This window comes from Dasypus novemcinctus, chromosome X (assembly GCF_030445035.2).
Source record: "Dasypus novemcinctus isolate mDasNov1 chromosome X, mDasNov1.1.hap2, whole genome shotgun sequence".
Taxonomy (NCBI): Eukaryota; Metazoa; Chordata; class Mammalia; order Cingulata; family Dasypodidae; genus Dasypus; species Dasypus novemcinctus.
In genome coordinates, this window is record NC_080704.1 from 106,509,612 (window position 1) to 106,523,734 (window position 14,123).

The 14,123-nt window shown below is 40.9% G+C and overlaps 1 protein-coding gene across 1 annotated transcript in view; it reads right to left on the reverse strand.

Moving 5' to 3' along the window:
- The window catches only part of TRMT2B (tRNA methyltransferase 2 homolog B), a 38,848-nt gene extending 26,294 nt beyond the window's left edge, over positions 1-12,554 (reverse strand). The window contains 11 exon segments of the mRNA XM_071212974.1: positions 1,035-1,057; positions 1,060-1,104; positions 2,115-2,121; positions 2,123-2,215; positions 3,014-3,148; positions 4,769-4,818; positions 5,541-5,610; positions 5,613-5,692; positions 5,695-5,772; positions 10,038-10,168; positions 12,490-12,554. Of these exon segments, the coding sequence (XP_071069075.1) occupies positions 1,035-1,057; positions 1,060-1,104; positions 2,115-2,121; positions 2,123-2,215; positions 3,014-3,148; positions 4,769-4,818; positions 5,541-5,610; positions 5,613-5,692; positions 5,695-5,772; positions 10,038-10,168; positions 12,490-12,554 (777 nt within the window).
- Between the last annotated feature and the right edge of the window lie 1,569 nt (positions 12,555-14,123).

The window sequence follows — 14,123 nt, forward strand, 5'->3', positions numbered from 1 at the left end:
TAAAGTACTGATTGATTTGGGGAAAGGGAGTTAAGAAGCAGGAGAAAGAGGTTATTTAATGGAGGACTGAGGATCCTGGGGAAGTAGAAGGGAATGATTCCAAACAGGGGAGGATAAGGCTTGGACAGGGGAAGGACCGACCACCTCTTTCACAGAGACAAGGAGTAAGATTTCAGTTACACATGTAGATGCTGGCCTTAATTTTTCAGTGAAGAACAAGGCATGGCCTTCTGCAAAATCAGGGGTAAAGGTGATAGGTCATGTAGGAATTCTGAGGAGAGAGGTAAGAGTTTAGAACAGTCACTAAAGAGAATGGGAGAAAAAGGCTGATGAGGGCCATGTAGGAAGAATTTTGGAAAGTAATCCTAGAAAGGGAGTTGTATCCAAATAGGGAAATTCTGGAGGTCAAGATGTGTCCTACCAAGGAAGTACCATCAAAGTGTAAGAAACCTGAAACATTAAGAGGGAGGGTGCTGGTCAGAATTAACAGGAGATAAGACAGTTCTATTGGAGTCCTGTTCAGTCCTCAGTCTTTTGTCTTTCATTTAAAGTTCCACAGGGCAGAGACCACTGTGCCTGTCACATAGTAGGCACTAAATAAATAATGGTTGCGTGAAACCGATGAATATAAAAAATGTCTGAGGCCAACTTTATGATGTAGATGCTTTACCACCACTCCTACACCTCTCATGATATTTCTCAATTTTTTTCTGCTAAAACACAAGCCTTCCAAATACTCTGGACATCACCAATACTGCTGTCATCAAGACGACTCTTTCCTAATACTTCCCCACTATTAAATGCCTTAGATGCCTGACATTTACAGTATTAGATGCAGTTCTCATCCTTCTCCTCCACCCTCCCTGATATGAAAAACTGGCTATATTCTCCCCATGTAAGAGGTATGCTTTCACTACAGAGCTCCTCCTTGCCTCTAGCACTAGAGGCAGCTCTATCATTAAAATGTCAGGTTCGCTGCTGTTACAGGCTGCAATGCCCCCAGTCATCTTCAACCAGCCCTTGTTCCTTTTTACTTGTACCACTTGACTGTGTTTCTTGGAATATTTTTCAGATGATTACATTGTACACAGACAATGTTCCTGTCTAAGGAAAGAAAAAGAATTTGATTTATATGGTTTTCTTCTTAAAAAGATTATTTAAGAAAAAATGTCTAGCACTTCAAATTCCTTCAATGAGGCATACACAGATATCAACAAAGTACCTCATTCAAGCTCAGAGCTATTTTTTCCAAAGAAATCCTGTTTCCTGGTCTAGCCATTAGTAGCTTATTTTAAATGAACTAGTCCTCAATAATTTCTCTCATGGCACAAATATTCAATGCGACAATGTCTGCTTTCTGTTCAGATTTAAAGAGGAAAATAAACTCTAATGGGTTTTTTATTACTGAATAACAGAAAACACTGACATCATAGACTCATTTAATTCAGCACACAGGGGGGATAAAAAAGAACATGCAAGTGCCTGCCCTAATGAACTAGAGTTTTAAGGCATATGGATATTAAACAGTGTGACTAATACAAAATGATGGTGTTTCAAGTGAGTTTATTGAAAATGAGGCAAATGGAAAGCTCAGGAATGGAATCTGGGAACGGGCACTAGAATGAATTCTTAGAAATATGCCACCATGATTTCCCTCTCCAGCACCCACTTCCCTACAAATTCTTTAAGGCAGATTTATAAGAGGAAGCTCTAGTTTTCAAGGATAGGGGAATATGGAATGGTAAAGATAACTGGAATAAGGAGAAGATTGCTTATTCCAAAATATGGAAAATAGCATAAAATGATGACGACAATGATGTGATAGCAGCAGCAGCAACACTAAATGCTTACGGTGTATCAGGCATATGGATTTTAGAGGAAGAAAAAACAAAGGTTGCGATTTCTATCACTAAATTATAATGACTACCCAACTAAAAGGAACCACAATTAACCTTGTGATTAGTATCTGCATCAAAGACTTCCATACAACCTTATCCTTTAAGACCACAATTTTTTTTTCGCTCCTCTCCATTCCCTTGGCACTGTTATCTATGCCTTCCCTTTCCCCATAGTCCTGGGTTTACTATTTCCACTAGTCACAGTCTTCAGCTGACCTCTCCAAAGTTCCCAGGTATTACCCTACAGTCTTTGGATTGCCATCTGAAACTCAGTTCACAGAGAAGGTAGACTTATTTCTATAACCACTGATGACAGGCTGGAGATGGAAAAGGACAGGAGGGCAAGAAGGGGTCAAATGAAATCCAAGGACAATAAAGGGAAAGTGGGGAATGTTCTCTGGGTGAGGACAAATGATGCCGGCTTGGAAGGTATGGTATATGTGAAAGTCCAGGCTGAGAAGATCAAGATTCTCCATAGACTGAGAGGAAAGGAATTCCAATCTTGCCATAAAGCAGGGATCAGCAATTTTTCTTGTTAAGGGCCTGATAGCAGATATTTTAGGGTTTGCAGGACATATGGTCCCTGTCACAAGTACTTAAATCCACAAAGTAGTGTGAAAGCAGCCAGACAATATATAAAGTGAATTTGTGTGGGTTCCAATAAGACTTATTTTACAAAAGCAGGTAGTAGGACTAATTTGGCCTGAGAGCCATAATTTGCCAACTTCTGCCATATATGAAGCTATGCTTCTCATTAAGGAGGTTTTAGAAGTCTGAAATCTTTCTAAGGAGGCAGTAATAAAGTAGTTGAGAAAGTAGACTTTGCATCAGATTGACCAGCGTTAACCTCAGCTCTGGTACTTCCTAGATGTATGTCCTTGGGCAAGTTACTTAATCTCTCTGTGCCTCAATGTCCTCATCTGTAAAATGACAATACCTACACCTCAGGGTTCTGGTAAACAGTAAATGAGACAATGATGCATGTTAATTACTTAGAACAGGGTCTGTCCCCGAGAGTACCAAGTAAATATTTTTTTTTTCCAAGTAAATATTAACGGATATCATTAACCATTAAGGGAACTTAATAGATAAGGAATGAGGAGGTAGGGACTTACAAAAGGTATAATACAAAGGAGAAAACAAGAGAGCCCCTTAGCTCTGAGTGCAGCTAATGTCACATTGAATCCACTGAGCATTTAGAGATAAGACTCTAGTATTTGTAAAATTTTCTTCTGAGCTTCAAATTTCACCTGCAAAAAATATATATAAGCAATGGAGCAAAAGATTTTTGCACCTATCACCTCAAAGAATGGAAAATGAACAGAAGGGCATCCCACAGATTCTTGGGTCATGGCCTCAGCGGAGAAACCCAAAATGATGGAACAGAAAGAAATAGACCCAATAAGGTACTGGGAAGGTCAAGAGTGAGCTGCATTGCTAACATCTGCACGGGCCTGGGGAGGATGCCTTCATGGAAAAGTCACAGATTTAGCACTTCCTTTCTTGTAGGTACAAGTACAGAGATTTCCCTGAGGGAAGGGCAATCTAAGACCATTGTTGGTCACTTTTCTTTGGCAGTTCAGCTCCTTAAAAATGTAATGGTTGTTAATGTGGGGAAAAGTGGCAAGTGTGGGGAGTGAGGCATATGGGAATCCCTTATTTTTTTAATGTAATCTAAGTATCTTTTTAGACAAAATAAATATATTTTTAAAAATTAAAAAAAAGAGCTCTTGTGTAAGCTCATCATTTTATCTTACCTTTCAGACTGAACAGTCAAGCTATATATCAATGCTGTCCAGTAGAACTTTCTGTAATAATGGAAATGTTCTGTGCCTGCTCTACCCAACATTGTAACCACTAGCCACATATGGCTACTGAGCACTTGAAATGTGGCTAGTGTTAATGAGGAACTGAATTTTTAATTTTAATTTTAATTAACTTATTTAATTAACAGTCAGTATTGCTATAATGTGACATATGTGCTTCTAAAAATCACCACACTATGCAAAATTGCAAAAGAAAATCATAGGGATTATGGGAAAAATGGGTTTAGGTGTACAATATTCAAAAGCTTCATCCATAATACACAAAAATGGATAGACGCCCAATAAAAATGGTAGCACCATTTTGCACATGTTAAGTGGCTAGGAAATATATAAATACAACAATAAACATGGGACTTGAACAAAGATCTGAAGTTTGCTTGAGGAAGTGGGCATCAGAAGGGTTGCAGCTTGTGAGTTACCATTGAGGAAAGTTCTAATACCAGATGTGGATCCAGGTATAACTCAAGACACACTTGGTGAACTGAGGGAGCCAATAGGTGTTTGAGAAATGTGCACGTATGTGTCCTGTGTGTTAACACGCAGCTCAGTTCAGCTGGGTGCACTTTCCGTCTTTCGCCTAGTGTTTCTCACAGATGAAATCGCTACTAAGCAAATGTGAAATTCACATTATGCCCAAGTCGTTCCCTAATAATATCAATCTGCTGGAACAAATTCCCACTTTCAAAACAGCCATTATAGCAGAACTGACTGTATTTAAATTTAAATAGCCGTATGTGGCTAGTGGCTACTGTATTGGAAAGTGCAGCTATATATAAAACAGCAAGGGCACTACTACCCTCAGGTAAAGAGCTATAAAAATAACAAAAAAGCAAGGAAAAAAGGAAACAGGATATACATTTGGATATATGAGTCCAGATTTTGAAAAATATAAACAGCCTAAAGTTAAAATGTGGGAGTCATTAGCACATTGAGTTTAAGGAACTACTGGAGCATCTGGGTAGAGCTGTCCTGTCAAGCTCCCTATTAGTCTAGCACCATTCCCCTGCTACAGTGGAGTGGCCAAGACTTAAGTTGAGCATTTACCTCGAGCTTCTCTTTACAGCTCAGCCTCCAGAGTGGTGTCACAATATCAGCTACCTTGAATAAAATAATTCAGGTACTTCAGTTATTATATAAATATGTACTGAACACTTACTATGTCTAAGTAGTTCCTGCCACCATTTTTCTCTAGCATTTTACTCATCATTCAGAAGATTTGACTTTCATGCCCTGAGGGAGATAGGGTCTGGGAGAAGAGTCTGGGAGATAGAATCTGGTACTGCCTACTCAACAACGCAGAACAGATGGGCACACCTAATATAAGAAAAACCCAGCTTTATCAGGAGGTAATTAATCTTGTTACAAAAAGCTTCATTGTTGGATTCCTTTAAATAGTTCATCTCCTTGATGCTTTCAAATAAAATTTGATATAGAAAATAAATTTTTTGCATTAATTGAGGTATATTTGTGCTTGCATGGCTGCTATGGGACTATTCATTTCTAATCCATCTAATATCCCATCTAATATCTCTCTAGGTCTCCGGTTTTCAGCATACTTGCCCTGGACCTTTACAGGGACAAGGTCCCAGTTTAATATCTCCATTAAGGAAAAAATACAGTTAAAGACAAGAACATTTTCTATGATCCCAAAGCATTTCCACTAACACTCTCTAGATATCCCCAAGTTTGCCCCAGGTAAGCTACCTTAGGAGACCCCATGAATCCATGCAATGCCACATTGGTTACATTAGGAATACAGAATTTCAGGAGATTCACAGATTCAGACTTGTTAATGGTAATGGACATCAGCCTTGGCCTTACTTTTCCTGCCCAGAACCATCTAGGAGTCTAAGATCTTGGCGTGGTTTCTGATTTTTTTGGGTCTTCTTTGATACTTCTTAGCTACCACCTGGGTGAAATGTCCCTCACATGTTGTGCTCCCAAAAGAGCTGTGACCAATCTGAGACGCAGCCCTGGGTCAGAAAGGAGACCCACCCTGGAGAGGAAGCATCTCAGGTTGTGCACTGGGACCACAAAATGACTCCTCTCTTAATATCTACCAACTAAAGAAACATCCTGAAATTTATATGCACGTAAGTATTTGACATGCAGAAAATAGGATATGGATACACAACTCCCAATCCCCTTAATTCATCTATAAACACTAATGGAACCCCAGCACCTAGCACACAGTAGAAATTCAGTAAAAGCACACCTGTTGAATAGAACTGAATCACTATATGCTAGGCACTGTTTTAGGTTCCCAAAATAAAAAGATGAGGAAAGCATTCCTGTCCTCCAGGAAAAAGTTTAGCTCTTTGGCTATCTTCTATGGCCAAATGCTCCCCTATTTCACCCTCACACCCAACAGCCAATCAATCAGCTAATATTTAGTAAGCACTTACCATGTGCAAGGCACTGTGCCACACTAGATAATGGAGGGGACACAAAGGCTAGACTCTGATTGAGATCAAATGCAGACACAGTAAAAGATGACAGTAAATAACACATTATGCAGAGTTCCTGAAGAGTGGTCAGGAAAGGCTTTCCAGACAAGGTAGGCCTTGCACTAGGTCTTTTTTTTATATATACTTTTTTTAGCGAATGTTTTTAAAGATACATAGATCACACAAGATATTACATTAGAAATATATGAGGCTCCCATATACCCCACTCCCCACCCATCCCCCCTCTTCCCACATGAACAACCTTTCATCAGTGTGGCACATTCATTGCATTTGGTGAATACACTTTGAAGCACTGCTACACTGCATGGATTATAGCTTACATTGTAGTTTACACTCTCCCCCAGTCCATTCAGTGGGTTATGGCAGGATATATAATGTCCAGCATCTGTCCCTGCAATATCATTTAGGACAACTCCAAGTCCCAAAAATGCCCCCACATCACATCTCTTCTTCCCTCTCCCTGCCCTCAGCAACTCCGTGCCTTAGAGATGCCATGGATGTGAATTAGATGTCTGGAGGACAGTGAGTAGACTGGTATGGCTAAAACAGCAGATTCATTTTAAGGAACAGAATCAACAAAGATGAAAATTTAAGTCAAAGTAAGAATGTGGAAGAACTATGATCCTTGAAAAGAATATGGACTTTATTGTGAATGAGCTGATGGAGGCTTTACATAGAGAAATAAAGATGAAATAGGAACCTTAGTAAAAGAAAGTTAATGTTTGAGACATGTTGTGTTTGAAATGGTAGGGAACTATCCAAATGGAAATGTCTAACAAGTCAGTGGAGAAGCAGTACTACAAGTCGGGAGAGAAGTTAGGACTAGAGAATTGGTCAAGTGCCCATAAGAAGTGCAAATTGTAAGATAAAAAGAGATATTTGAGTCAAGAGCAAAAGGCCAATGACTAAACCTGGAGAAAAGCCAAGATTTGGAGGACAAGAAGAGACACTGGTGACCCAGAAAGAGCATCTGGAGAGAGCAGCACCATGAAGGCCAAGGGAAATGCCTGTAATAAAGGTATTGACACATCGAATAAGTCTGAGGTAAAAGGAAGAAGGGACCTAAGGCAATAGGAAGGGGTAGGCACTGGGGGCAAATGAAGGTTTTGAGATTTTAGGAATGCAGACTATAGAGTCAAACAGAACTGGGGGGTCCACTGGCTCCGGTACTTGCTAGCTAGGTGGCCCTCAGCAAGTTAATCATTCCCTCTGCCTTCCTTTTGTCATCTATAAAATGGAGATAGTAATAGTACCTACCTTATATGGTGGTTGTAAGAGTTAAATAAAGATACTTAATAAAAAAGTACTTAGTGGAAGATTAATAAGAGATAATGTTTGTAAAGCTCTTAGCAGTGTCTCGTACCTGACTAAAGTTTAATAAGTGCCAATGATAGTTGTCATGATGTGTTTAATGACAATACGAAATTGAGTAGGAATGATGATAATGAAAAAATAGGGGAGTGGGGGGAAGAAATAGTGAGGGAAACTATGAGGCAAAAGCTGGAAGAGTTAGAACACAGGAGTCTGAGAATAGAAGTGGAGGACCTCACTTTGGAAAGAGAAAGGGATCCCTCTTCCTCCAACTAGGACTTTTTCTTTTTGCTATTTACCTTAGGTGTTCTGTCCATCACTGTGTAAGTACCTCTTTTAAGTACCTGGGACATTTGAATGGATTTAGCCTGACACCTGATTCATCTGCTATGAAATTACTTCATTTGTCCTTGCTCTCTATGTTAGATTTCATCCCAATGTTAACTTACACCTTAATTCAGAATGATATATATTTAAAAGCCCGATATATGTGATGGATTTGTTAGCAAAAATTTTTCCATGACTCCCTCTATATGGCTGAATTACAATGCCATGATCAATAGGTAAACTAGATGATGTTGATATGGGTGCTATATTTAGCCTATACACCATTTTGTATGACTATAAAGTACTAAAGAAACTGTCACATGATATAAGCAGTTTTGGGGGATTTCAAATTTCTAACAGAATATATTTTAGCTGGTCTAGAGTTCAGGTATTAATAGTACCAACACCCTGGCCTCCCTCTACTCCATCGCCGTAAAAGGCCACCAGCTGTAAATGTTAAGAACATGGGCTTCAGAGTCATGTTCTAATCCCAACCCTGTCACTCAGTAGCTATGTAACCTTGGACAAGTTACTTAACCTCTAGGATTCTCAGTGTCACCATCTAGAAAAATAGGACTGAGAGTACCTACCTTTCAGGGTTCTGATGAGAATTAAATGACCTCTTATGCATGAAATGCTCAGGACTGAGCCTAACACAGTAGGTGTTCAACGTGTATCACTGCCCTTCCTTGACCTCTGATTTGAAGCTTGTCACTTGACTTCTTTTTGCTTCAATGTCCCCAACCCGCAAAACTGGCAAGATGCAATAATGCATGCAAGTGGTATGAGGATAAGTACAATTACCTGAGAAATTTAAAAAACAACACACACACACACAAAAAAAAAACCTTTCCCAACCCTTTGCATTAGTGCCTACTGAAAGGTGTTAAGGTGAAGGCCTGCTCTGGACACCCTTTTTATACTACTGGAACATGTGACCCACGATAGGTATGCTTTGAAGGTGAGAGAAATTTATGTATTTGATGTGGAGAACAAAAGCCAGAGAGAGGAAGTGAGCGTAAGAAGCAGGAGACAAAGAATAAAGAATGGCCTGGAAGGGGCTTAGGAATCCAGTGGCAATGGAGCCCATACTGCAGGGAGCCGGGTGCTAGTCCAGGAGCCTGTCCCTCTGGTTGGGAGAGAAGTAGGAAGGATGAAGGAAGCTGCTGGTCCATTTAGGGGTTGGAAGAGGAGGGACAAGGAAAACAGCTATCTGGTCTCTACTACATTTAGACTTTCTTGTGAATGAGTGGGTCCTCTCACTAGTGACTGCCCCTAGGACTAAGGCCCATTTGTCCTGTATCCCAGCATGAGGGCCCAGTCTAGGTCTCTTCATCAGCATTATCAAATATGTATTAAAATAGAATCCTACTATTTCAGGGGCCAAACAGCCATCATTTCTGGTACAGAGCTTTTCATCACATTTAGTCATTTCTGTAACGAAATAATTTTTCAAAGCAGCACAATAATATGAGGCAGGGTGAGTTCAGTTTCTTTGTTTCTTAATGTCAGAGTGGACAACTGTTCACAGAAAAGCCTACTTCCTTCTTACCGTTTCTCCTTTTTAAGTAAATGTGTTGTGGGTTTTTCCCTTTAGCAAACAAAACATAATAAAACAAAACAAATATGTGTGACAATTGCTCTATTCCTGCCCAAGGAATTGATCAAAAAGGGACCTAGAGTCCAGGGCAGCCTGATAGGAAGGTAGACTAACTCCCAAGGACTAGAACGGGTAACTGCATAATGTGCTCAAATAGGTTCAAACCAGAGACTATGTGGTAGGTTTGATCCCCACAGGGCCAAAGATCCCTTGGAGAAGAAAATGTTCACCCACCGTTGGGCATCCTGCTGATACTCTGTTCACACTTTCTTCAGCCTGGCCTGGCCTCAGACACGGTTCCTTACAAAACCAGACCAATAGATCAGTTTACTGCTGCGTCCTGACTGCAAGCCGCGCGGTCAGCTCCTTCCTTCCCCGGATTAGATTCCTTCACCTTTGATCAAGTTCTGCCCATCCGATCTTAGGTTGGGGTTAACAAAGAACACACACTTGGAAAGTCTATCCTATAACTCGGGCGGGCTGCGGGGCCAGGGGAGTCAGGCAGGGCAGGGGGCGTCAGAGCACTGGCGGACCCCAGGCTGGACTTGACCTTGTGCATCCATCGTCTGGTCCTATCCCGGTCCTCATCCCCCCGCCCCCCGCCTACCTTCTTCAATTCCTCGGCCCGCGGGCAGATTGGCGCAGGAAACAGTTTTCTGTACAGCAAGGGTTAAATCGGGTTTTCCGGGTTCTCTATTTACCCCCTTACCTTCGTAACCAAGAAATCGTCTTACAAACCTGAGGCGGCAAAGGAAAGGGCTAGAGAGGCGCCTAGCTTTGCAGTGACTGGATAAAAAACGAACAGGGAAGAGTCACTTCCTGGTGCGCCAGGCGCCTCTACTCCTGACGCACCCGCCACCAGCCCAACGGGCTTGCAGGGCAGTTCGCGGGGCTCCTCCCAGGCGCCAGACAAGCCACTCGGCTTCCAACCCACTCTGCTGAGGGTTTTTCTGGGACCTTCCTAAAAATCACTTTTATTGCCCTATTGACCCGCCGCCTTCCCTCTCCAATTTACGCTCCCCTTCCCGCGACCCCGCCCACGGGCTGCTCACTTCTCACCGTCCCATTGGTGGATCTGGATAAACCTGTAAAATCATTTTTAAAAATTCGCTCGACAGTGTTAATTTTTATTATTTTTTACGCATTCCAGGGATGCTTGCAGTTCAACTCTTTTAACCAAAGCATGGCTTTCTAATGCTAGAATTGCAAGCATCAAATCCATAATAGCCTGGCAGATTGGGAGTAAAAGGGGAAGTGGTTTTCTCAAATTGCCTACTATAGTAAAAGTCTTATTCTGGGCCAATAATGAATCCTAATATATTGCCAAATTCAGTTAATAGGAAGTTGAAATATAATGATGGGTTTAAAGTTTAGAAATAGAATACATACTAATTTAGAAATACTAAAATAAAAATAAATTGGTGTATTAATAAAATGAAAAATATTATAAATCTTTGTTTCTAACGTTTTGCCTTTCATCACTGTAATAGGTGTTGCCCTGTATGTACAGTGGCAAGGCACTTCCTTTCATTTCTTCCTTAGCGTATACATCCTTTCTTTTCTTTTTTCTAATTTTAAATTTGTCTTCAAAAAAGTTTTAGATCACAGTAATTCACACACAATATAGGAGACTCCCAGATCTCCAACATCAAACCCTTTCCCCCTTTATCCAGCAATGATCTTTTTACATGTTCATGTTCTATTTGCCCCAGCTGATGTACAGATTGTGAAGCGTAGCTACCAAACATGGTTCCATTTTGGTTTACATTATTGTTTTTATTTTATACTGTACAAATTTCGAATTTTTTTGTTTCCTTATGTTTTACATTATGGTTTACATTTTAGTTTATAGACTTTTATCCACCTTAGTTGTAAGTTAACATGGCCTGTATCACTCATTGCATGATCTTGTGGAGCATTTCCATTGCCCCCCAGTTGCCCTCCTTCCATCTATGCTATACCTCTTTCCCCCTCCCCTCAGGGCAACTGTGATAATCAATGTTCACTATTGAGGGACCAGATTTACAGATACTGCAATAATGCTGAGGGCTTGACATAGTAGACTCCCTAACTAATTGGGAGCCAGCGATTCTCTCGAGAGAGACACAAGTCCCTCTATTTGGGAACATCAGGTCTCCCAGGGATGTGGGTACACTTTCACACTCATTTTACGGATCTCCACTCAATGATATAACACACTATGACAAAATGACCACTTACATACTCCCAAGAAGCTTGCCCCTATACCAGATGACCACCCCTCCAGCACCTTAAACACATGATCCTTCCTTACTATATTTTCTGAAGGGTTTTCTCAACAGTATATCTTCTTTTTTTAATCTTTATTTATTTTTTTAATGTTATATTCAAAAAATAAGATGTCCCCATATAGGCCCCACCCCCCTCACCCCACTCATCCCACATCAACAACCTCTTTAATCATCGTGATACATTCATTGCATTTGGTGAATATATTTTGGAGCACTGGTGCACCACCTCTGTAGTAATTTACATTGTAGTTTACACTCTCACCCAGTCCACCCAGTGGGACATGGCAGGACCTACAATGTCCAGCAACTGACCCTGAATTACCACCCAGGACAACTCCAAATCCTGAAAATGCTGCCACATCATATCTCTTCTTCCTTCTCCCTATCCTCAGCAGCTACCATGGCCACTTTCTCCACATTAATGATACGTTTTCTTCCATTACTAATCACAATATTCCCAGAATGGAATATCAGTAAGTCCACTATTATCCAGACCCTATTCCTCCATCCTGTGGACCCTAGGATGGTTATGTCCACTCCACCTCTATTTCGAGAAGGGGCTTAGATTCCACATGGATGATGGATGCAATTCGCCTGCTTGCAGTTGTAGGCACTCTTGGCTCCCTGGTATGGTGGTTGACCTTCTTCAACTCCCTGTTAGCTGGATGGAATAAGTTCAATAAACCAGAGGGTAGGAATTGCAGGTCTGTTGAGGCTCAGGGCCTGGCTATCACATGGACAGTCCAGACATTCTGGTCCCCTGAGCATACACCAAACACCAGCGCCTACCACAGGTCCGGTAAAAGTAACAGGAGAGGCTTGTGAACAAAAATCACGTCTGAGTTCAACTCCATCACACTCAGGAACACAAATTCCAAAGTAGGGCCAACTGACATGGCACTGAACTCCATCTGCCATGACCATAGAACCTGTGGGTCTCTGTAGCCCCCAGAAGAACCAATACCTGGGCTTGTATCTACTTTGTCTGTATCTGGGATCCTGCTGAGGTGTGCATAAGAGTGACCCCTCTGATGACCTTCCGACTCTTTTTTGGAGACTTATAGCCATATAAAGTCATTTGTCCTTTCCATTTCCCCCTTTTATTCAAGGTCAAAAGCATTTTTGACACCTGATATTACATGTAGGCTGACATATTCTGCTGATCTGAGTTGACCCTTTTATTCAAGGTCGTTTTCTAGTTATGTCATCAGCTGGTACTTGGTAGTAATCCCTCGGCACCAGGGAGGCTCATCCCCAGGAGTCATGTCCCATGCAGGGGGGAAGGCATCGCATTTACATGCTGAGTTTGGCTTTGAGACTGGCCACATATGAGCAACAAAGAGGCACTCAGGAGGTAACTCTTAGGCACCCTGCAGCTCTTAGGCCTAGTTCTTATTTCAGGCTCACAGGCTCACAAGCATAGTCATTAGTATCAAGGGCTCATTGTTGGGCCATTCTTCTTTATTGGTCTTAGCCATTGCACTTGGGAGATTGTTGCTGTTCCATTGGGGAATGTGATAGAAGTCCCCGCCCCCCACTAGGAACTCACCACTCCCTCAGTTGTCATTTTTAACATTAACCACTATGAAAATATCCAAACATTTTTATGTGCCCTGTATACATGCCCTGGAAAGCTTCCTTCCAATCACATGCCCCGTATCAATAACATCCCACACTAGTATTCCTCCCCTTCCATAGCTGCACCTCTCTGTGATGCAAAACTTCTTCGAAAATGAAGCCCAATATATTGCCAGGTTTCATTAACAGTAAAATGGAATATAGTGATGGTTTTAAAGGTTAGATACAGAATACATACTAATTTAGAAAAATTAAAGTAAAAACAAATTGGGGTATCAAAAAATTAAAAATTAAAAAGCTTTGTTTTTGATGTTTTGCCTTTTATCACTGCTATAAGTGTTGCCCTATATGTACAGTGGCAAGGCAATTTCTTCCATTTCTTCTGCAGTGTCTACATCCTTTCTTTTTCTTTTTTTTTTCTAATTATTAAGTTTGTCTTCATGAAAGTTTTAGATCACAGTAATTCATATATACAATGTACGGTACTCCCACATATCCAGTATCAAACACTTTGTCCCTTCCCCAGCAATGATTTTTTACATGTTCATATTACATTTGCTGCAACTGATGTACAGATATTGAGACATACCTTTCAAACATGGTTACATTTGGGTTTTACATTATGGTTTACATTTTAGCCTATAGGCTTTTTAAAAAAAGATTTATTTATTTATTTATTTCTCTCCCTTTCCCCCCAACCCCCCCCCCTCCCCTGGTTGTCTGTTCTCTGTGTCTATTTGCTGCATCTTCTTCTTTGTCTGCTTCTGTTGTTGTCAGCGGCACTGGGAATCTGTGTTTTATTTTGTTGCATCATCTTGCTGCGTCAGCTCTCCATGTGGGCGGCA